Raw genomic sequence first — 23,561 nt, forward strand, 5'->3', positions numbered from 1 at the left:
TAAGTTGGAATGTTCATAAAATCTTCAGTGTAATTAGCCATTTTAATAAGCTAAGCTAAATAAAACAAATCAAATAGGAGAAATAGTATTCCTGTTATAAAGAGTCTTGGAAGGAAAATTACAAGTTACGGGTTTATAAACATCCTAGACTTACATCAAAGAATAGTTAAGTAGTAATTTCAAAATGTTTTCTTCAGATATTCTTACAGTCTGTGAGAAAAGGTTATTGAAAAATTATAGTCGTTTGTATTCTTTTATTTCTCATGTTAGTTGGAGCTAGTCTCTTAAAAATTCAATCTAAGTATACATGAAAACAAAAGTCTTTTGAAACCAACCATACGATCTCGTGGCAGAATGTTCCATTGAGCGTATGTAAATATTATGAAGCCACAGGTTCTTGTTTATAGATATTTTTAGGTTGAAAATATGAACGAAGTTTAATGTGGAATTAGAAGTTGTACCAAATATTTAGTTGTTTATTTGTATGAAATAGATATGGAAAAGTGATATATAAAAAATAAGTTTTGCAGTTCCTGTAGTAGTAGTAACTAATATTAGATGATTATTAGGATGAATGTGATTGGAATAATTTGAAAACTATAATAGTATGATAGTATATGTGAATTAGACATGAATGCATAAAAATGATTATGTGATTTTCTTTTCATACTAGGTTTTGGATACTGAAAAGACGTCATGTAAATAAAATAGATATAAAAAGGTAAAATTAGAATTTACCACATTTTTTTTCCTTTGAACATCTCCAGAAGTTGGCATGTCAGCCTCAATAGGGCTTTTTCTGTTTTCTCAAATAGAAGTACTTTTCTTCTTTCTCTGGCACTAAAAAATAATTATAAAATATTTGATATATTTATATACCTAAATGGATCTACATCAGCCTGCTTCCTTGTGTGGGCTTGTCTATCAAGTATATTTTTATTTTCCTCTTGTGTCTCTTTGTAGATTTACCAAATACGTACAATTCACAAAACAATATATTTAGTTTTGCTTATGTTTGGATTTTATTTAGACTGTATCATACTCTCTTAATTGATGACATGGCTATTTTCACTCAACGTTATTCATTCATGTAGATGCATGCAGCTGTCATTCATTTTTACTCCTGTATAACATTTCATTCTATGTTTCTGTTATTTAGTCATTCTATTAATATTTAGGTTATTTTCAATTTTTAAAAATACAAAGTCTTGTTGTAAATATCCATGTACATACCTCTTGGTATGAATGTGCACAAGTTATCCACAGTATGTGACAAGGAGTAGAATTATATCATCATAAACTTTAATATAATACCAGTTCTTTCAAGTAGTCGTTATCAGTTTATACTACTACAAACTGTGTAGAAGAACTCCTGTTATTCTGCACTTGCCCATACTTTATGCTGTCAATACCTGAATTTTTTTAAACCAATTTAGTGGATGTAAAATAGAATATCTTAACTTAATTTGCATGAAGTACAGCATCTTTTCTCATGCTTACTGGCTTTTGAGTTTCATCTTTGGTGAAATGCCTGTTAATGTCTTTTGCTCATGTTTTTATTGGTCTGATTGTCCTTTATAGATTGATTTCTTATGTATTTATGTAATTCTTTATGAGTCATGTATGGCAGGCCTTCTCCCATTTTGTTGGAAGTCTACAATTTTTTTTTTTCTTTTTGAGGCATCTCAATGAGTAGAATGACTTATTTTGGTAATCTTTTTATTTCTGGTTAGTTTTATGTTTTGTGTCTCATTTAAGAAATTCTTTATCATGAGGCTGTAAAGTAATTTAACTTTTTTTTTAAGTTTTGGAGCTTTGCTTTATACATTTATATTTTCATCCTTTGGGAATTGTATTAATAGTTGGTACAGTAATGGTGCATAGCAAAAATAACCACAAGGCTCTCAGTAGTGAATAACACAAAGTACTTACTTTTTATCCATGTATAGATTGGCTGGGAGTCAGCTGATCTCATCTGGCCTTGGTTAGGTTGGCTTTGTTTCATATGGCAGATCTGCAGGGAGAGTTCTGCCCTATACTTGTCTAATTCTCCTGGGACCAGTGGGCTAGCTAGGGCCCATTCTTCTCATGATGTTGGCAGAAACTCAAGAGGGCAAAGCCCTGTTTACAGCACATTTACTTATAACCCATTGGCTAAAGTAAGTCATGCGGCCAAGCCCAAAGTCTACTCTACCTTTTGTACTTTATGTGTGGGAGGAACTGCTAGAATGAATGAAGAAAGAGTATAGCTATAACTCTAGGGAGAAAGGAAAAAATAATAAAGTCAATAAAAAATTGACTTTTTAAAAATGCTATCAGATGGAGGCCTTATATTATTCTTTTTTTTTTTCCTTCTCATTTTCCTATATGGAAAACCAATCTCCCAAGCATTATTTAATTAAAAAGACTGCCCTTTCCCCACTAACCTGTAATGCCCCTGTTGGTATATATCAAGTTTCCATCAAGTGAAGAACTGAAGGTCTGTCTCTGGGATGTCAGTTCTTCTCCATTTGTCTTTTTCTCCAATATGTATTAATTACTGGAGCAACACTTGTTACTATCAGTCATATTGATTATAGCTTTTCCAGGAGTAATTTTCTTTTCTCTAATGACTATGAACATCTTTTCATGTGCTTATTGGCCATTAGTCAGTTTAGATATCTGCCCATTTTAAAATTAGATTGTTTTCTTATTACTGAGGTTTAGGAGTTCTTTATATATATTGGATACAGATCCTTTATTAGATAATATGATTTGCAAATATCTTGTCCCAATCTGTGACTTGTCTTTTTATTTTATTAATGGTATCTTTTGAAGCATGAAAATTTTCATTTCGATATAGTACGGTTTATCAGTTTTGTCTTTTATGGACCATGCTTTGCGTGTTGTATCTAAGAATTCATTGCCTGACACAAAGTCACAAGATTTGCTCTTAAGTTTTTTTCTAAACATTTTCTAATTTTAGCTCTTACGTTTATGTCTATGATTCATTTTGAGTTAGTTTTAGGAATCATGTGAGTTAAGGGTGAAACTTTTTTTGCATGTAGGTACCCAATTGTCTCAGTACCTTTTTTTTTTTTTTTTGAGACAGAGTATGTTTCCAGGCTGGAGTGCAGTGACACAGTCTTGGCTCACTGCAACCTCTGCCTCCCAGAAGGTCAAGTGATTCTCATGATTCAGCATCCCTAGTAACTGGGACTACAGGCGTGCACCACCATGCCTGACTAATTTTTGTATTTTTAGTAGAGACGGAATTTCACCATGTTAGCCGGGCTGGTCTTGAACTTCTGACCTCAGGTGATCTGCCCACGTTGGCCTCCCAAAGTGCTGGGATTACAGAGGTGAGCCACCATGCCTGGTCACCAGCACCATTTTTTTAAAAAAAACTCCCATTTCCCTGACTTGACTTCATGCCTTTGTCAAAAATCAGCTGACTATAAATGTATGGATTTATTTCTGTACTAAGTTGTGTTCCTTTGATGTGTATATGTGTGTCCTTATACACTATCACAGTGTCTTGATCACTATAGCTTTGTACTAAGTTTTGAAATAAGGAAGTCTAAGCTGTCTAGCTTTCTTCTACTTTTCAAAGATTGTTTTGGCTACTCTGGATCTTTTGCTTTTCCGTATAAGTTTTAGGATCAGCTTGTAAATTTCTGCAAAAAGCCCATGCTGAGATTTTGATAGGGATTGCATAGAATCTGTGGAGAATTGCACATAGAATTCTGATCTATGAGTATGGAATGTTTCTCCATTTATTTAGATCTTCATTTTCTCTCAGATTTGTAATTTTCATTGTATAAGTGTACAGTGAACACTTTTTGGTTAATTTATTCCTACATATTGTGCTTGATGCTGTTGAATGGAATTGTCACTTAAACTTTATTTTTGGATTGGTCATTGGTAGTATGTAGAAATAAATTTATTTTTGTTTTTGATCTTGTTTCCCAAGACTTTGAATTCATTTATTAGCTCTAGTAGGTTTTATTTTGTGTGTGTATGGGTGTGTGTGTGTGTGTGTGTGTGTGTGTATTCCTTAGGAATGTGTATATATAGGTTTATGTTATCTGAGAATAAAGACAGTTTTACCTCTTCTTTTCTAACCTGCTTTTTTTTTTTTTTTTTGGTGCCTAATTTTACTGACTGGAACCTCCTATATAAGGTTAAATAGAAGTGAGAGCAGATAATGTTGCCTTTGTCCTGATATTTGGCAGAAACATTCAGTCTTTCCACCATTACATAAGATTTTAGCTGTAGGTTTTTATAGATACTCTAGTTCAAGGAAGTTCTCTCATTTCTAGTTTTTTGAGCACTTTTATCATGGATGAATCTTGGGTTTTAGCAGATGATTTCTCTGCATCTGTTGAGATGACCATATAATTTTTCCCCTTATTCTATTCACATGATATATTAATTGTAAAACAAATCGTGCATTCTTGAGATAAACCCCACTTGGTAATATTGGATATAATTTATTATTAGATTTCATTTGCTAATACTTTATTAAGGAATTTTGCATCTTTTTCATTATGAGGGGTATTCATGTATAGCTTTCTTTTCTTGTGATGTCTTTTTTTGGCTTTTGTATTAAGGTAGTACTGGCCTCCTAAAATGAGTTGAAAGGTGTTCCTGCTTCCTCTATTTTCTGGAAGAATTCATGCAAAATTGTTATTTCTCCTTTAATTCACCAGTCAGACAACTGGGTCTGAGCTTTTTTTTCTTTTTTTAATTAATTAGAAGATTTTACAAAACAGATTCAATTTCTGTCCTCGTTATAAGTTTATTCAGATTTTTTTTTTTAAATCAGCTTTGGTAATTTGTATCTTTCTATTAATTTTGCTGTTTCATCTAAGTTGTCTGTTTTGTTGGCCTAAATTTGTTTATAGTATTGTCTTATAATCCTTTTGAATTCTGTATTATAAAAAGATTTTCTTTTTTTTTTTTTTTTTTTGAGATGGAGTCTCGCTCTTTTACCTAGGCTGGAGTGCAGTGGCACAATCTCAGCTCACTGCAACCTGCATCTCCTGGGTTCAAGTGATTCTCCTGCCTCAGCTTCCTGAGTACCTGGGATGACAGATGCATGCCACCACACTTGGCTAATTTTTGTATTTTTAGTAGAGATGGGGTTTCACCATGTTGGCCAGGTTGTTCTTGAACTCCTGACCTCAGGTGATCCATGTACCTCAGCCTCCCAAAGTGCTGGGATTATAGGCATGAGTCATCATGCTCTCTGTTGCCTAGGCTGGAGTGCAGTGGCACAATCTTGGCTGTATTCTAATCTCAGACAAAACAGACTTTAACAAAGATTTTTAAAGACCTATGAAGTGACTTCAATAACCATACAATAATAGTGGGAGATGACACTCCACCCACAGTATTAGATCATTGAGGCAGAAAAGTAACCAGGATGTTTGGTTACTTATACTTAACTCTATTCTTAACCAAATGAACCTAATAGACATCTACAGAACTTTCCACCCAAAAACAACAGAATATACATTCTGCTTGTCTGCATGTGACATATACTCTAAAAATGACCACACAACCAGGCATGAAATAATCCTCAGCAAATTTTTTTTAAAAAACCCAAATCATTCCTCTCACACTCTCATATCACTATGCAAGAAAAATAAAAATCAATACTAAGAAAATCACTCAAAACAATTAACCTGGTCCTGAATTTCTGTGTAAATAATGAAATTAAGGTAGAAATCAAGAAATTCTTTAATGAGAAAAAAGATATAAAATGTCAGAATCTCTGGGACACAACCAGAGCAGTGTTAAGAGGAAAGTTTATACACTAAATGCCCGCATCAAAAAGTTAGAACTCAAATTAACAACGTAACATCACAGTTAGAGGAACCAGAGAAACAAGAGCAAACCAGCCCAAGGCTAGGAGAAGACAAGACATGCGAAGTGATCAGTGCTGAACTGAAGGAAATTGAGGTGTGTCCGAACCCTGGATGAGAAAAAAAAAGGGAAATTGAGGTGTGAAAAATAAGTAAGAAATGAATCCAGGAGCTGGTTCTTTGAAAGAATTAATAAGCTAGAGTGCTATCTAGATGAATAAGGGAAAAAAGAAGATCCAAATAAATACAATCAGAAATGACAAAGGGGACATCACCACTGATCCAACAAAAATCCAAAACCCCCCAGCAAATATTATGAATACCTCTATACCTACAAGCTAGAAAATCTAGAAGAAATTGATAAATTCCTGGAAACATAGAACCTCCCAAGTTTGAATCAGGAAGAGATTGAATCCCTGAACAGACTAATAGTGAGTTCCAAAATTGAATGAGTAGTAAAAAGCCTATCAACTAGTAAAAGAGCAGGACCAGACACTTTCACAGCTGAATTCTACCAGATGTGTAAGGAAAAGCTGTTACATTCATACTGAAACTTTTCCAAAAATTGAGGAGGAAGGGCTCCTCCCAAACTCATTTTATGAGGCCAGCATCATCCCTATACCAAAATTTGGGAGACACACACACACACACACACATACACACACACACAAAACAAAACAAACTAACTTCAGGCTGATATCCTTGATGAACATGGATGTAAAAATCCTCCACAAAAAATTAGCAAATCAAATCCAGCAGCACATCAAAAAGCTAATTCACCATGATCAGGAAGACTATTCTTGGGATGCAAATTTGGTTCAACATAAACAAATCAATAATTGTGGTTCACCACATAAAATTAAAAACAACCACCTAGCATCTCAATAGATGCAGAAAAGGCTTTTGATAAAATTCAACATTCCTTCATGTTAAAAACCCTTGACCAATTAATCACTGAAGGAGCATACCTCAAAAAAGAGCCATTTATGAACAGCTCACAGCCACCATCATACTGAATGGGCAGAAGCTGGAATCATTCCCTTTTTAAAACTGTATTAAGACAAGGATGCTCTCTCTCATGCCCTCTCTCACCACTCCTGTTCAATATAATACTGGAAGTCCTAGCCAGAGCAGTCAGGTAAGAGAAGTAAAAGGCATCCAAATAGGAAGAGAGGAAAGTCAAACTGTTTGTTCACAGATGACATGGTTCTTTTTTTTTTTTTTTTTGGGGGGGGGGTAGGAAGGCAGGAAGGAAGGGAAGAAGGACGGTAGGGAGGAAGGAAGGGATGAAGGAAGGAAGGAAGGGAGGAAGCGGGGAGGGAGGGAGGGAGGGAGGGAAGGGAAGAAAGGAAATCAAGCAATGAAAGAGACATTGCCTACCTGGATCTAGAGGTTTACAAGTTGATTTCTCTTTTTTTGAGAGAAGGAAAGAAAAAATAATAATAAGTAAAGGAGAGGAAGAAAGAGGAAGAGAAAGAGGGAGAGTAAATGGAAATATTGCTTTATTTTGAAAAAAATTGGGTATTAATAATGGCCAATCAATGTTTCATTTAAACTAATGGGTAGGTGTGATGTGGTATTCACAAGAATGTATATTTTGTGTATTTGAAGTGGAGAGCTCTATAAATATTTATTAAGTTTACTTGTTCTGGATCTGAGTTCGAGTCCTTGATATCCTTATTAATTTTCTGTCTCATTGAATCTAAGTCTCCTATCTGGGTGTTAGGATCGTTAGCTCTTGTTGTTGCATTGATCCTTTTACCACTATATCTTTGTTGCTTTAAAATCTATTTTATCCGATACAAGAATTGCAACTCCTGCTTTTTATTTATTTATTATTTATTTTTGCTCTCCATTTGGTTGGTAAATCTTTCTCCATCCCTTTGTTTTGAGTCTTTGTGTATCCTTGCATGTGAAACAGGTCTGGATGTAACATGCCGTTGGGTTTTGGCTGTGTCTTTTGATTGGGAATTTAGTCCATTTAAATTTAGGGTTACTGCCATTTGATGTTAACTGGCTGTTTTATCCATTCATTGGTGTAAATTCTTCTTTATGTTGGTGCTCTTTACTTTTTGGTGTATTTTTAGAAAGGCTAATACTGGTTGTTTCTTTCTGTGTGTAATGCTTCTTTCAGAAGCTCTTGTAAAGCAGGCCTGGTGGTAATAAAATCTGAGTTCTTGCTTGTTCATAAAAGATTTTATTTTTCCTTCAGTTGTGAAGCTTAGTTTGGCTGGATATGAAATTCTGGGCTGAAGGTTCTGTTCTTTGAGGATGTTGAATATTGGCCCCCACTCTCTTCTGGCCTGTAGAGTTTCTGCCAAGAGATCTGCTGTAAGTCTGATAGGCTTGCCTTTGTGGGTTATCTGACCTTTCTCTCTGGCTGCCCTTAGTATCCTCTCCTTCGTTTCAACCCTGGTGAATCTAACGATTATGTGCCTTGGGGTTGCTCTTGAGGAATATCTTTGTGGTGTTCTCTGTATTACCTGGGGTTGAATGTTGACCTGCTTTGCTAGTTTAGGAAAATTTTCCTGAATAATGTCCTGAAGGGTATTTTCCAGCTTGGATTCATTCTCTCCGTCGCATTCAGGTACACCTATCAAACGTAAATTTGGTCTTTTCACATAGTCCCACATTTCTTGGAGACTTTGCTCGTTCCTTTTTATCCTTTTTTCTCTAATCTTTTCTTCACGTTTTATTTCATGAAGTTGGACTTTGACCTCTGATATCCCTTCTTCTGCTTGAACAATTCGAGTGTTTAAACCTGTGCATACTTCTCGGAGTTCCTGTATTGTATTCTTCAGTTCCATTAATTCACTCATACTCCTCTCTAAGTTGTCTATTCTCAATAGGATTTCATCAAACCTTTTTTCAAAGTTCCTAGTTTCTTTACCTTGGGCTACAACGTGTTCTTTTAACTCACCGAAGTTTGTTATTATCCATTCCTTGAAGAGTGATTCTGTCATCAGGAGGTGCTCGTTCTCCATCAAGCCTTGTTCCATTGTTGATGTGGAACTGTGATCATCTTTAGAGGGAGAGGCGTTCTGACTTTGAATATTCTCAGCTTTTTTACGCTGGTTTCTTCCCGTCATTGTAAATTTATCCTCCTGTCGTCTTTGAAGTTACCAACTTTCAGATTAGGTCTCTTGAGTGGATGTCCAGGTTGTTAGTTCCCAGGGCCAGAGCAGCGGCGTTAAAACTGATGGTGCTTTTCTGCCCAGGATTCTCCTGTCTGGCTTCCTTCTTGTGTCCGTAGTAGGCGACCCTGCCTTCCCAGGACTCCAAACCTCGGTCAGAAGGGGAACCAGTCCCGTTTACTCTGCGCCAAGCGCTGCTGCCCCAAGGTGCCGGCGGAACCGCTGCGCCGACCACGAGAGTCGCACTGGCAACCCGTGTGTTTCCACCACTGGGGGATCTTCTGCTCCGTGAGCGACCAGACTTTGTCTGAAAGTGTGGCGTCCTCTAGTTCTCCGCGCCTTCCCTGAGAGCTGCAATCCCGGGATGTTAGCGATCGGCCATCTTGGATCGTTCCCGATGACATGGTTCTATACCTAAAAAACCCTGTCGTCTCTGCCTAGAGGTTCCTGGATCTAATAAATAGCTTCAGCAGAGTTTCAGGATATAAAATCAATGTACAAAGATTGCTGATTTTTATAGGTGTAGCATTTTGATTCTGTAGGTGTACCATTCCTATATACCAACGACAGCCAAGCAGAGAGCCAAATCAAGAATGCAGTCCCATTCACAATAACCGCAACAAAAATATAGCTAACCAAAGAGGCCTCTACAACAAGAATTACAGAACACAGCTCAAAGAAATCAGATGACAAACAAATGGAAAAATATTCCATGTTCATGGATAGGAAGCATCAGTATTATTAAAATGGCCATACTACCAAAATCAATTTACAGATTCAGTGCTATTCCTATCAAACTCCCAATAACATTCTTTATAGAACTAGAAAAATGTATTTTAAAATTCATACAGAACAAAAAAAGATCCCGAATAGCTAAGGCAGTCCTGAGCAAAAAGAACAAAGCTTGGGCCAAGTATGGTGGCTCACACCTGTAAACCCAATAATTTTGGAGTCTGAGGCAGGCAGATCACTTGAGCCCAGCAGTTTGAGACCAGCTGGAGCAACATGGTGAAACCCTACCTCTACAAAAAATACAAAAATTAACTGGGTATGGTGGTGCATGCCTGTAGTCCCAGCTACTTGGGAAGCTGAGGTCAGAGGATTGTTTGTGCCTGTTTTCTGCAGTGGCTGTATCATTTTACATCCCCACCAATAATGCACAAAGTCTCCTTCAATTTCTCCATATCCTGGTCAACACTTACTCTATTTGTTGTATATGTATTTTGTTTTGAGACGTGGTTGTTCTCTCACCCAGGTTTGAGTACAGTGGCTTGATCTCAGCTCACTGCAACCTCTGCCTCCGGAGTTCAAGTGATTTTCTCGCCTCACTCTCCTGAGTAGCTGGGATTACAGAGGTACCAACACACCCCACTAATTTTTGTATTTTAGTAGAGATGGGGTTTCACCGTGTTGGCCAGGCTGATCTCGAACTCCTGACCTCAAGCGATCTACCCATCTTGGCCTCCCAAAGTGCTGGGATTACAGGGATGAGCCACCACGCCCAGCCTGTTGTATGTGTGTTTTTAAAGAATAGTCATCTTGATGTGAGGTAGCATCTCATGGTTTTGATATGCAGTTAGTGATGTTGACCGTCTGTTTATTGGCCATTCATATAATCTTTGGAGAAATGTCTATTCAAGTCTTTTCCCATTTTTGAATTGGGTTACTTCCTTTTTTGTTGTTGAGTTTTAAGAGTTCTCTATAGATTCTGGGTGTTAATCACTAATGAGATATATGATTTGCAAGTATTTACTCCCATTCTGTAGGTTGTCTTTTTATTCTGTTGATAGTGTTCTTTGATGTCCCAATAGTTAATTTTCGTGAAGTCCAATTTTAATCTATTTTTTCTTTTATTATCTGTGCCTTTGATGTCATATCCAAGAAATTATGTTCAAATCCAGTGTTGTGAAGACTTTCCCTTATGTTTTCCTCTAGGAGCTTTATAGGTTTAGCTCTTACATTTAGGTTTTTGGTTTATTTTGTGTATGTTGTCTAAAACAGTGGTCCAACTTCATTATTTTTCATGAGGACATCCAGTTTCCCTAGCATCATTGTTGAAAGACTGTCCTTCCTTCACTGAATGTTTGGTACTTTTGTCAGCAGTTATTTACCATAGATGTGAGGGTTTATTTCTAGCCTCTCTATTCTGTTCCATTGCTCTATATGTCTGTCTTTTGTGCTTTTAGCACTCCGTTTTGATTACTATCACTTCGTATTAACTTGAACTCAGGAAATGTGAGTCCCTCAAATTGGTTCTTTTTCAAAAAATTTCTAGGCTATTTGTCCCTTGATATTCCATATGAATTTTGAGATGGATTATTCTATTTCTGGAAAGAAACATCAATTTGAAGTTGATAGAGATTGCATTGAATACGTAGTTTGCTTTGAGTAGTAATAACATCTTAACAGTATTATCTTCCAGTCCATTAACATGGGGTGTCTTTTAATTATTTATGTGCCTTTGATTTTTTTTCAGCAATGTTTTATTGTTTTTATACAAGTTTCACCTCCTTTGTTAAATTAATTCCTAAGTACATTTGGCCCTTGAACAACAGAGAAATTAGGGTTACTGAACCTTTGTGCAGTCAAAAATCTGCATATAACTTTTCACTCCTCAAAATCATAACAATTAATAGCCTGCTGTTGACAGGAAGCCTTACCAATAACATAAACAGATGATTAACACATAAATAGATTCTATCTGTATATATATTTTTACAAATTGGAGCAAATCTTCAAAAAATGTTCCATTGTATGTATTGAAAAACATCTATATATAAGTGGATTCATACAGTTCAAACTTCTGTTGTTCAAGAGTCAACTGTATTTTATTCTTTTTGACTACTGTAAATTGAATTGTTTTAATTTCCTTTTTAGATTGTTCATTGTTAGTGTGTAGAAATACACCTGATTTTTGTGTGTTGAGGTTTTCTACATGAAGATCATTGGGGGGGATACTTTTTTAAACATGATAAAATATACCTTAATAAGAAAGCACCATACTCAATAGGGCAAACAGTAGAGGCATTTCCACTAGAAGAGTTTATGTTCCATTGAGACTGCCTGGTTTCTAAACCTTGAGTAGAGTTCCCTTCTGAAAACATCTACCTTTGGGGAAAGGTTCATTTAAGAATGTCCTTGATGAAGCAGTAACAATTATTAATGTTATTAAACCTCATTTGATACAGTCTTTTCAACATTATGCCTAGCAGAATGGGAAGATATATAAAGTACTTCTGCAACTGTATTCCTAAAGAAAAGTGTGTGTGCTGTTAACTGAGTTACAAGCTGAATGAGTTGTTTTTCATGACTGCTATTTTTACTTGAAAGAACAACTGAGAGCTGGGTGTGCTGGTATGAGCCTGTAATCCCAGCTGCTTGGGAGGTGGAGGCAGGAGTTTGAATTCAGGTCCAGCCTGGGTAACACAACAAGACCCTGTCTCTACCAAAAACAAAACAAAACACAAGAAACCAGACACACATACAAACCCAAACCCAAACAATCAATCAAAACTGAGGGGCAGTGTTTTTTCAGATGTAGATGTTTGACAGCAACTTTTTCACAAATGATCAGAGTGACCCTGAACTTTGAGGACAACTGAAAATACTTGTTGTTAACGATAAAATTCAAGCTTTTAAGCAAAAATTATAATTTTTTAGAACATTTGATCTGTCCCTGTGACCTTGAAAGCTTTCCTGTACCTCAAGACTTTTTTGGCAAGATTCATTAAAGAATGTGATTTTTTAAAACACTGTACTATGTAATGAAACATGTGGAAGATCTGCATAGATGAGTAGACTGATACTTTCCAAATAAAACAATTATACATGCATAAAGCATCCATCCAACATACAAAGACCAATGGATTTTAATGTAACAGAATAAAAAGTTCATTGATGTGGTTTCAGATTCTGTACTGCAACTTGAAAATTTGTTTCCATTTGCTTTTAATATTCATTCACTCATCACTTTATTTTTAGCTTTTATTTTCTCTTCTTTTTTTTTTTTTTTTGAGATGGAGTCTCCGTTTGTTGTCTAGGCCTGAGTGAAGTGGCATGATCTCTGCTCACTGCTACCTCTGCCTCCCAGGTTCAGGCAATTCTCCTGCCTCAGCCTCCTGAGTAGCTGGGACTACAGGCGCACGCCACCATGCCCAGCTATTTTTTTTTGTATTTTTAGTAGAGATAGGGTTTCACAGTGTTGGTCAGGCTGGTCTCCAACTCCTGACCTCAAGTGATGTGGCTGCTTTGGCCTCCCAAAGTGCTGGGATTACAGGTGTGAGCCACCATGCCCAGCCTATTTTTAGCCTTTCTGAATAATTTTTAGGTTTGTTTCTTGTTTCTTGTAGTTGGGTTTTGCTCTACAGGCTAAACCAAAAATTTTTTTTTTTTGATAAGTGGATTAACATTTATTGAAATGTTAACCATTCACATTTATTGAAATGACCAAATATTCGGATTAGTTTGTCATTTTATTGTTACTGTTTCTTTCTCTATAATGTGTTTTCTTTATTTTCTATTAATTTTTTCTTTTTTCATCTCATTTTTTGTTCTTTTCTGCTTTTGCCCGATAATATTTATCATGTTTCCATTCAAATTTATTCTTTCTTGTAATGTAGTCTTCATTTGTAATATAATCTTTTTCTTGTTTCTCATTTCTGAGGTAGTCAGCTCTTGTCTCATTGTTTATTTTTTTTTTTGGTTCAGTTCTAATCTTAGTTTTTGAATTTCAATTCAGAATGTTCTTTAATTTTCCCAAAGAGGGGTATTTAATTCAGTGTGGATTTTTGCTTAATTGTTTTCTTCAGCTGTATGTTTTTGTTTTTGTTTTGGGAGAGGGGAGCAGGGAGTAGGGAGTAAGGGCAGCTAAGTTGGTAACTTCTATGAGCTGATGTGCTTTTGTTTTCTGTTTTCTTCTGTAGGTAGCATTGTACAGATGACGAATATTTACGCCCATGCCTGTTCAAGACTGTTCAAGATTGGTGATTTGGAATAGTTTACAACATTCCTCAGTCAGAGTGCCCTCTTGTGTGATTGGGATGATGTGCAGCTTCTATAATGGATGGGACAGAGAGCTGGGATCTAATGTACAAGTGAAGGGCTTGGTCTTCATTGAGACATTCCAGCCATTGGAATAGGAGAGGAGCATATATGGCAGAGATGCTGGCTGGTGGTAAATGTCATAGTAAATTGTAGAAACTTCTGATTGATTGGATTTCCTTAGTAAAATAGGAAGCAAGGTTAGGCTGAGTGAGGGTGGGTGAAGAGGTAGAGGAGTTTGAGGAGAGATTGGTAGATAGACCGTAAAAACAGTTAGTTCTCTTTATGTCATTAAATACTTTCACAACATAGTTTCAACGATTGTTCACAATTTCATTTTATGGCTTAAATTACGGTTCTGTGATTTTTTTAAAAATCAGTTTCCTGTTGTTAGACATTTATTTCCAGTTTCTTACCATTATAAATAAAGTGAAACAATCTCTCTTACTATACCACTTCTATATTTGGAGTTCCTAATGTTTCTATTGTTAAAATATAATAATATTTACCTTTCTCATTGGTTTATAACTGTAGTCAGATTAAATACTTGTGTGCAGTGTAAACTTTAGGAGTCTGATGGTATCATTAACACAAGATTCAAATGCAAAATGTTCCAAGTACAAATAATGAGATTCTAAATATGCCGTTTTATATAGTAGTATTGATTATTATTAGACGAATACCATGAAATGGAAACTATCGTTGTTATATTGTTTTATTGCTGGGAAAAGTAATAGTATTACCAACTTGCTGGACATACAGAGTACACCAAAGCTAGTGATACTTCTTAGCAAAGTCCTGTTTGAAAATAGGAATTAAAGTTATTTTCATTGCCATCTAATCCCACTAAAGCAAGAAAGGGAATTGCATATACTCCAAGCAAAGGTTTGTCAGACAAGACCAAAGAAAGCAGGAAACAAGGATAAATCCTAGGCCATTAGAAGCAGGAAACTGAGGGGTGAAGAGCAAGTCATCTCTCAGTGCCCTTTTGCTGTCTGCCTAGGTTGATTGGTTTACTTCCCAGCTGTGGCTAGGGAGGAGGGCAAGGCACTTCTTATTTAAGTCTCGTAACAACCTTATAAGGTGGATAATGCAATTCATTGTATAAAAAGCAAATAAATAGGAATACTTAGTTTTTAAATTTTCATGAGTCTTGTCAGTATTTGTAATTAATCTTATACTACAGTCTAGCAGTTTATTTCCTAATATTACCTCATGTATAGTTTGATACTTATGAAATATAAATTTTATATCTAAAGTTTATATATAAGGGGGGAAAAACAATTCTTATATTCCTGAGTCAGTACCCATCTTACTTGTAAACTTAAAAGACCAAGCAGAGGTTTGACAGACTCAGGAGTCAAATAGAGAATGTTAAAAACCTCTTATTTTTCAAATAATTGTTTTAAGAGACAAGCATACCTATGTCAGTGAAATATCTTAACTTGTGTTGAATCAAGTTAAGAGAGAGATTCTCATGAAATTGTCCTGTGTTGTCAAAGCAGCCAATAGGGTTATGAGAGCACCTTCCAGCCAATCACCGGCTTCCATTCTCCCCTTTTCTCTCTGTACAGTTTGCTCTGGTTTCTCAGATCAGATTTCCAAGTATACTGCTTCAGCTGTGCCCCCACTGAACCAAAAGCCATTTATCTGCCTGGTTTCCAAAGTGCTCTATCACCTGGCCATTTTACAGCCATACCAGGCCAGGCTTCATACTTCCCTGTGCTCACCTCTGCTCTCTTTGGTTTCCTCCTGTGAAGTAAATCTCTCTGACCCTTGATGCAGCTTCAAGCATATATAACATATATAAAATCATACTCGGTCTGAAAAATTCAGACCAGGAGAAATAAAGCAAGAAGGCTGTATGGGAAAAATCTGCACAGATTTATTTGGCCAGCATGGTTATCATGGCTCTTAAATTTATCCCTGACTTTCTTTAAAGCCAAAGCATAAAGGAGAAAGTGATCAACTACTTACCTCATTAGCAGAAGGGAGGCGAGAGGCAAAACCTCTGTTAATAATTTCATAAAAACAATACTTATGTGGGTCTTCATTATGGAAATCACTGAATAGAATGGAAAGAATTCTTTCTACAATTTTGTATGACAGGTATCATATGGGTCTTTTTATGGTTGGTTACTAAAAGCCACATAATAGTGGAACTCAATTTTTATCAATTGGTGAGATAATATAGGTCAAGTATGTAGCCTTTTGGTGTTTTGACTTTGTCCAATTGTAGAACTTTAGGATTCAGACCCAGAGATGTTAAATGACTGACCCCTGTTTTAATAGGTTTCCTGACTTCCAGCATAATTGTCTCAGTTCACTGACTAGTTTCTTGTAAGCATAACCGTTGAGGGGGTTACATGCAAGGATTTCTTCAGGTCAGGTGCAATGGCTCACACCTTTCATCGCAGCACTTTGGGAGGCCAAGGCAAGAGGATCACTTGAGTCCAGAAGTTTGAGACCAGCCTTGTCAACATAGCAAGATCTCATCTTCTAAAAATCTTTAAAATTAGCCAAGCATGGAGGTGTGCACCTGGAATCCCAGCTACTTGGAAGTCTGAGGCAGGAGGATCACTTGAGCCCATGAATTTGAGATTGCAGCAAGCAATATATTTTTAGTCTCTATTACAGTCTTATAAAAGGGATTATTATAATAAGAATAGCTGCAATTGCTTCTTACAAATGTCAAGACAGAGCATCTTACAGATGCTTCTACAGAGACACGGGGTGGTAAGAAGGTATTACAATCAACAACAGAAGCTACAGAGACACGGGGTGGTAAGAAGGTATTACCACCCCGTGTCTCTGTAGCTTCTGTTGTTGATTGTATACCCTCACATATGTTTGCTCCCCTTCCTAACAGAATTCCAATTTTGGTTAGATCCCCCTCACCTATGTGAGTGACTTGTGCTTTATGGAGGGTGAGCCCTAGACCCAGCTCGAAGGGTTGTATCAACAGGAGTCTAATGTTGTATTTCTCAACCTTGACTTCACATTGGAATTACGTGGGAAGCTTTAAACAAAAATACTGATTCCAAGAGCCCACTTTCAGAAATTCTAATGTTTTACTTTTTAAAATGTTTTTGGCTTGGAATATGGACATGAAATTTTTAGTAGCTCCCAGGTGCTTCTAAAGCACAACCAAGGTTGAAAACCACTGGTCTCAACAGATAACGCAAGTGCCATTCTTCTTGCCAATAGTTGATATAAGCTTGAAATATGGATACGTGGCCTCTGGTGCACTTCTGGAAAAGTGATCTTTTCTCTTGAGGTACACAAGGAGGAAGTTGAACATTGCCATGTCTGAATATGACACCAGAACAGAGGCAGCTATCTTAAGATTTCAAGGAGTGCTAGCTGAAGATGACAGAGAGGAAAGTTGGGGAAAAGCTGAATTCTTGATAACAGCTGAGCCATGGACTTAACTAGTCTTTCAGGAGAGATACCCCACTTTCAGATTTCATGTCATGCCAACTGAAATGATATATTTTCATTATTGTTGAAGCCATTTTGATTTGGGTTCTCTGCTATGCTACCTGCAGCCATAGGCAAACTAATAAATGTGAACCAACAAGCAAATCTACATTCTTCCCAAAGTCCACGTTTCTCCCCTCACCAACCTCTTCACCAAAAACTGCATTCATTATATTCAGCTCCTGCAAAGAGCACACATTAAGAAACAGGTTTAAGGAAGTGTTATACACCCAGTGTATGCATCCCCCAAAATTCATGTGTTGAAATTCTAACTCCCCAAGTGATGGTATTAGGAGGTAGGGCTTTTGGGAGGTGATTGGGTTATGAGGGTGGAGCCCTCATGAGTGCGATTCATGCCTTTATAAAAGAGGCCCTGGGTAGCTGTCTCTTTTCCACCATATGAGGACACAGCAAGAAAACGGCTGTCTACAAACCAGGAAGCAGGCCCTCACCAGACACTGAATCTGCCAGCACCCTGACCTTGACCTCTCCCAGTCTCCAGAACTGTGAGGAATAAGTGTTCTTTAAGCTACCTAGTCTATGGTATTTTTGTTATAATAGCCCGAATGGACCAAGAAGTGAAAGGAAATTAAGATGGGGAGGGCTATTTTCATAACAAGGAGCAGAAAACTAGGAAGAATAGATACATTTAGAGGGGTTAAGAGGAAGGGGAGAATGTGTATGTTTGGGTAGGGAGGGACAAAATGCCCAACTCACCTTCAAAGTGCTGTTGATTCCTGTGAAATTTGTAACACTCATTTACATTATTTAAAAATAAACGAAGAAATTCTAACTTGTCTAGGTAAGAATAAAAAACTAAAAAAAAGACATGTTTTTAGTTACTATATATGTCATTCTGAGCTACACATTATTTAACGTCTCTGAAATTGGAATATATTTTACAATTGATACTCGCATTTTAATTAGCAGGTTCTTGTTTTCTTAGAGGTACATAAAAAATGGTGAATCTTACTGACTCAGTGACATTTAGATTCTATTAAATATAATTTTTAACTGAAGTTATACATGTACATAGTTAAAAGTTTACTGTGAAATAAAGTTATGGAGTTTATTATGGATTAATGGATTATAAAAGCATAATGAAGATTTTTCAGTGAAAACAAGTGGTTCCCTTCCCCCTCCTCTTTTGTATAATAATAGGCAGAATTCTAAGATGGCTCCCAGGACTCCTCTTCCCTGATGTACATGACCTACATAATCCCTCCCCTTGAATGTGGGCATTATGAATATGATAGATTTCATTCCCATGATTAATTTACATTATATGGCAAATGTGAAGATTTGACATTTGATGCAATTAAGGTCTCAAATCAGTTGCTTTTGAGTCTAAAAAAAGATGGGGAGATTATCATGGGTAGACCTCAATGAATCAGGTGAGTCTTTAAAGAGGCTGGGCCCTTTCTGAAGTCAAAGAGAGGAAGCATCAGAGTTTCTGCTATTAGCCTTGAAGAGGTAAACTGCCGTGTATCTAAGACTTGTGGACAGCCGCTAGTAGCTGCGAGCAACCCACAGATGACAAGAAGTGGAGATTTCAGTCATCCAACCACAAGCCACTTAATTCTACCAGCAGCAACCTGAATGAGTTTGGAAGAGGTGTTTCAGGCTTGTTTTGTATCTTCCCACTGTAGGCCTCAGATCAGCCATTTCTCCAAGCAGCCCAGATTCCTTTTAGTTGAGAACAGTATTTGCAAACCAGTATCTGGATGCTAGATGTGCTCATTACTACTGAATGTTGCTACTTCTAGTGCTTTCTTAAGACACAGCTAGGGAATACGTGTATTGTATGTGTGTATAAATTTACACATATTTATATTTCTACTTATATTAGAAACCATGATTTCACACCAACATCTCTAATTCCAGTCCAGTTTTCTACCTTACCAATTTTTTTTTTTTTGAGATGGAGTCTCACTTTGTTGCCTAGGCTGGAATGCAGTAATGTGATCTCTGCTCACTGCAATGTCTTCCTCCTGGGTTCAAGCAATTCTGCCTCAGCCTCCTGAGTAGCGGGGATTACAGGCATGTGCCACCATGCCTGACTAATTTTTGTGTTTTCAGTAGAGACGAGGTTTTGCCATATTGGCCAAGCTGGTCTTGAACTCCTGAGCTCAGGTCATCCACCTGTCTTGGCCTCCCAAAGTGCTGGCATTACAGGTATGAGCCACCGTGCCCGGCCTATTACCTTTCTTTATTTTTAACAACCTTCTTCAACAGTAAGAATTGTGGATCCCAATATCTTTAGTATATGTATTCATTTAATTGATTATGATCTCCATCACCATTGCAGCTACCCACAGCTACCCCATCTCTGAGTGAATGCTCAGACTGATACTTTCTGGGCTTCAGGCATACTGAACTATGCCCCTGTCACCACATTCTCCACCTCATGTAAAGACACTGCTTTCACTCTACCTGGGCTCCAAGACCTCATGTCAGATTGCCATCACCAATCTGCATTTCCCTCCATCCCTTTCAGAATTCGGTGCCCTATGTCTTGCACAGATTCCCTCCTCACACTCCCCAGGCTCAGACACCCCATACCAGGCTGCCAGCATCACCACACAAACATCTCTCATTCCACTTGGTGCTTCAGCTGCACTTGGTATAGATTCCACTTTCAATCCTACTTCTCCCTCATTCTCCAACACCCCAGGCCAGACTGGCCTGTGCAGATGTCCTCTTTTGGCTCTGACACCCTTTTTTGGGCCACTTTTCTAAGCAGATGGCCTCCTCACTCTGCTTGGGCTCTAACACTCTGTCAGGCAGCCATCTGTGAGGACACCCCTCTTCCCTATGTGGGGTTCCTGCATCCTGGTTCAGATTGCCATCTTCCTTTTGTGATTTCAATTTTTGTTTGACTCCATTATCCTCTCCCTGCTCAGGCTCTGGTGATAGCCCACGCTTACTTACCCTCTCATGTTGACATTCTTAACCCCATGTTCTGACACCCTGCACAGACCCACTGTGTCTCTGTCTCCTCTTCCTCACTCTGGAGATACCATACTCTGTGGGCCCATTAAATTATTTCTTCATTCCCTACGTTTATGGTATATTTCTTTATGACTTCTAATTGTCAAAGTAAGCCTGTGAGATAGATGATGTTATTGACATTTCACACCAGAAAGCTAAAATGGTTGAGTTTTTCCCAGGATAATTCAGCAAATGATTGAGCTGGGATTTGAACCCAAGTCTTTCAAATTTAGAAGTTCTGAAGCATTCTTCTTACCAGAATACCTCCAGAGAAGCAGCTAGAGGTGCAGATAAAGGGGGGAGGTAGCCTGTTTCCACAGAAAAAGCCCCATGTTTTTGTTATTGTCTTGTGTTTGAATCCCATTTTCTTCATTTGTAAGTGGTGTGGTATTTGGCAGTTAATCTCCCTGAAACTTAGTTTCGTCGTCAGGAAGATGGAGCTAAAAATAAAATCTGTCATGCCTACATTATGATTTTGACTTGAGATTCCAATGAGATAAGGGTTATAAATACACCAAAATTTTTAAGGAGCAATACAATGCCAGTTGTCAAATATGCATTTTTAAGGGAACCAAAAAGGATCTTGGGGAGGGGGTGGATTGTCCAAATCAAATGCCACATCATCTTCGCCTTTTTCTGAAATGAGCCATTCATTCAAGATAGGTCCAGAGGGTTAATTTGGGCCCTTTAGACTAGAACTATATTTATGTTATTACAAATATTGTGATCCCCAAATGTCAGAGGAATTTGAAGTTGTCACTTTTAAGATATGATTTGTTCCAAGAAGTTATGCCTGGAAATAGAAGTTTTGGAGTCATCAGCATGGAAATGATATTAAAAACTATCAGACTACATAAGATTATCTGGAAAGTTAGTGGAGATGAAAAGCGAGAGAGTAGTAATACAGTGCTGAACCATAGGGTACTCCATAATTAAGAGTCTGAGGAGATAAGGAGGACTCAGCAAAGAATACTAACAGAAATGGCCAGTGAAACAAGACTGAAGAAGTAGAGGTATCAAACCGAATCAAATAATAAAAACATAGACCTAAATCCAGACATAATAACTCAATTACATGTAAATGGTCTGAATTTCAAGAACCAAATTCAGTCCACTATGTTTTTTCTTTTTTTAAAGATGGTATGCAATGGTACAATCTTGGCTCACTGCAACCTCTGCTTCCAGGGTTCAAGCAATTCTTCTGCCTCCACTTTCTGAGTAGCTGGGTTTACAGGTGCCTGCCACCATACCTGGCTAATTTTTTTAATTTTTAGTAGGGACGGCCATGTTGGCCAGGCTGGTTTTGCACTCCTGACCTCGGGTGATCCCCCCACCTCAGCCTCCCAAAGTGCTGAGATTACAGGTGTGAGCCTCCACACCCAGCTCATTTCACTATGTGTTTTTATAAATAAAGTTTTATTGGAACACAGCTATGCCCATTTGTTTACATATTGTCTATGGCTGCTTTCCCACTACAACAGACTTTAGTAATTGTTTCACAGGATGTATGACTTACAAAGCCCAAATTGTTTACTTTCTGCCTTTACAGAAAAAGATTAAAAAAACGATCCAACTATATATGCTGTCTACAATAAAGTCACTTTGGTGAAATGTAAAAGGATAGGAAAAAAAATACAACATGTAAACATCAAACAAAAGAAAGATGAGGCTGTATTAATAATAAAATAAGACTTCAGAGCAAAGGTAATTTCAAAAGCTAGAGTCACTGCATAATGACAAAAGGGGTGACTTGTTATGACATTATAATCCAAAATGTGTACACAAATAACAACAGTGAATGAGAATATGAAGCAAAAACTGACAGAACTAAGAGGAGAAATAGACAAATTTACAATTGTATTAAGTAACTTCAACACTCCTTTCTCAGTAATCCCTACAACCAATAGAACAAGTATGTCGAAGAACTGAGCAACACTATCAGTTAACTTGGTCTAATTGACATTTATTGAATATTCCTCAAACAAAAGTAGAATAAACTTTTTTTTTTTTTTGAGCTGGAGTCTCTCTCTGTCACCCAGGCTGGAATGATCTCCACTCACTACGACCTCAACCTCCTGGGTTCAAGCAATTCTCCTGCTTCAGCTGCCCGAGTCACTGGGATTACAGGCACCTGCCACCACTCCCAGCTAATTTTTGTATTTTTAGTAGAGATAGGGTTTTGCCATGTTGGACAGGCTGATCTTGAACCCCTGACCTCAGGTTATCCACCTGCCTCTGCCTCCCAAAGTGCTGGGATTACAGGCATAAGCCACCATGCCTGAATGAATACACATTCTTTTCAGGCGCTAATGGAACATTGACCAAGATAAACCATATCTTTGGTCATAAACCTTAACAAATTTAAAAGTATTGAAATAATTCAGTGTATTCTCCGTCCACAATGGAATTAGATTAAAAATCAGTAAGAAGGCTGAGCACAGTGGCTCATGTCTGTAATCCCAGGACTTTGGGAGGCCAAGGCAAAAGGATCACTTAAGCCCAGGAGTTTGCAAGCAGCCTGGGAAACAGAGTGGGACCCCATCTTTACAACTTTTTTCTAATCTGCCAGGCATGGTTGTGTACACCTGTGGTTCCAACTATTTGGGAGGCTGAGGTGGGAGGATCACTTGAGCGTGGGAGTTTGATGCTGAAGTGAGTCGTGACTGTGCCACTGCACTCCAGCTTAGGGAACAAAGTGAGATCTTTTCTCAAAAAGAAAGTCAATAAGAAATATAATAGAAGGCAAGGCATAGGGGTTCACACCTGTAATCTTGGGATCGCTTGAGCCTGGGAGTTTGAAGACCAGAGTGGCCAACATGGCAAAACCCTGTCTCTACAAAAGTTACAAAAATTGGCTGTGGTGGTGCACACCTGTAGTTCCAGCTACTAGGGAGACTGAGGCACAAGAATCACTTGAACCCAGGAGGTGGAAACTGCAGCGAGCTGAGATCATGCAACTGCACTCCAGCCTGGACAATAGAATGAGACTTTGAAAAAAAAGGAAAGAACAAAAAAGAAAAGAGAAGAAAAAGGAAAGAACGAAAGCAAGAGAGAGAAAAGGAAGGAA

General features: G+C 37.5%; 2 protein-coding genes across 2 annotated transcripts in view; one reads left to right on the forward strand and one right to left on the reverse strand.

Moving 5' to 3' along the window:
- ZC3H8 (zinc finger CCCH-type containing 8) overlaps positions 1-14,475 on the forward strand; it is a 44,855-nt gene extending 30,380 nt beyond the window's left edge. The window contains exons 8-9 of the mRNA XM_002757500.7: positions 674-721; positions 13,906-14,475. Coding sequence (XP_002757546.1) covers positions 674-706 — 33 coding nt within the window. The 3' untranslated portion in view covers positions 707-721; positions 13,906-14,475. The remainder of the gene's footprint in view (positions 1-673; positions 722-13,905) is intronic.
- The window catches only part of FBLN7 (fibulin 7), a 92,354-nt gene continuing 69,618 nt past the window's right edge, over positions 826-23,561 (reverse strand). The window contains exon 9 of the transcript XR_013526388.1: positions 826-840. The gene's annotated coding sequence lies outside the window, so the exon portion shown is untranslated. The remainder of the gene's footprint in view (positions 841-23,561) is intronic.

This window comes from Callithrix jacchus, chromosome 14, assembly GCF_049354715.1.
Source record: "Callithrix jacchus isolate 240 chromosome 14, calJac240_pri, whole genome shotgun sequence".
Lineage (NCBI taxonomy): Eukaryota > Metazoa > Chordata > Mammalia > Primates > Cebidae > Callithrix > Callithrix jacchus.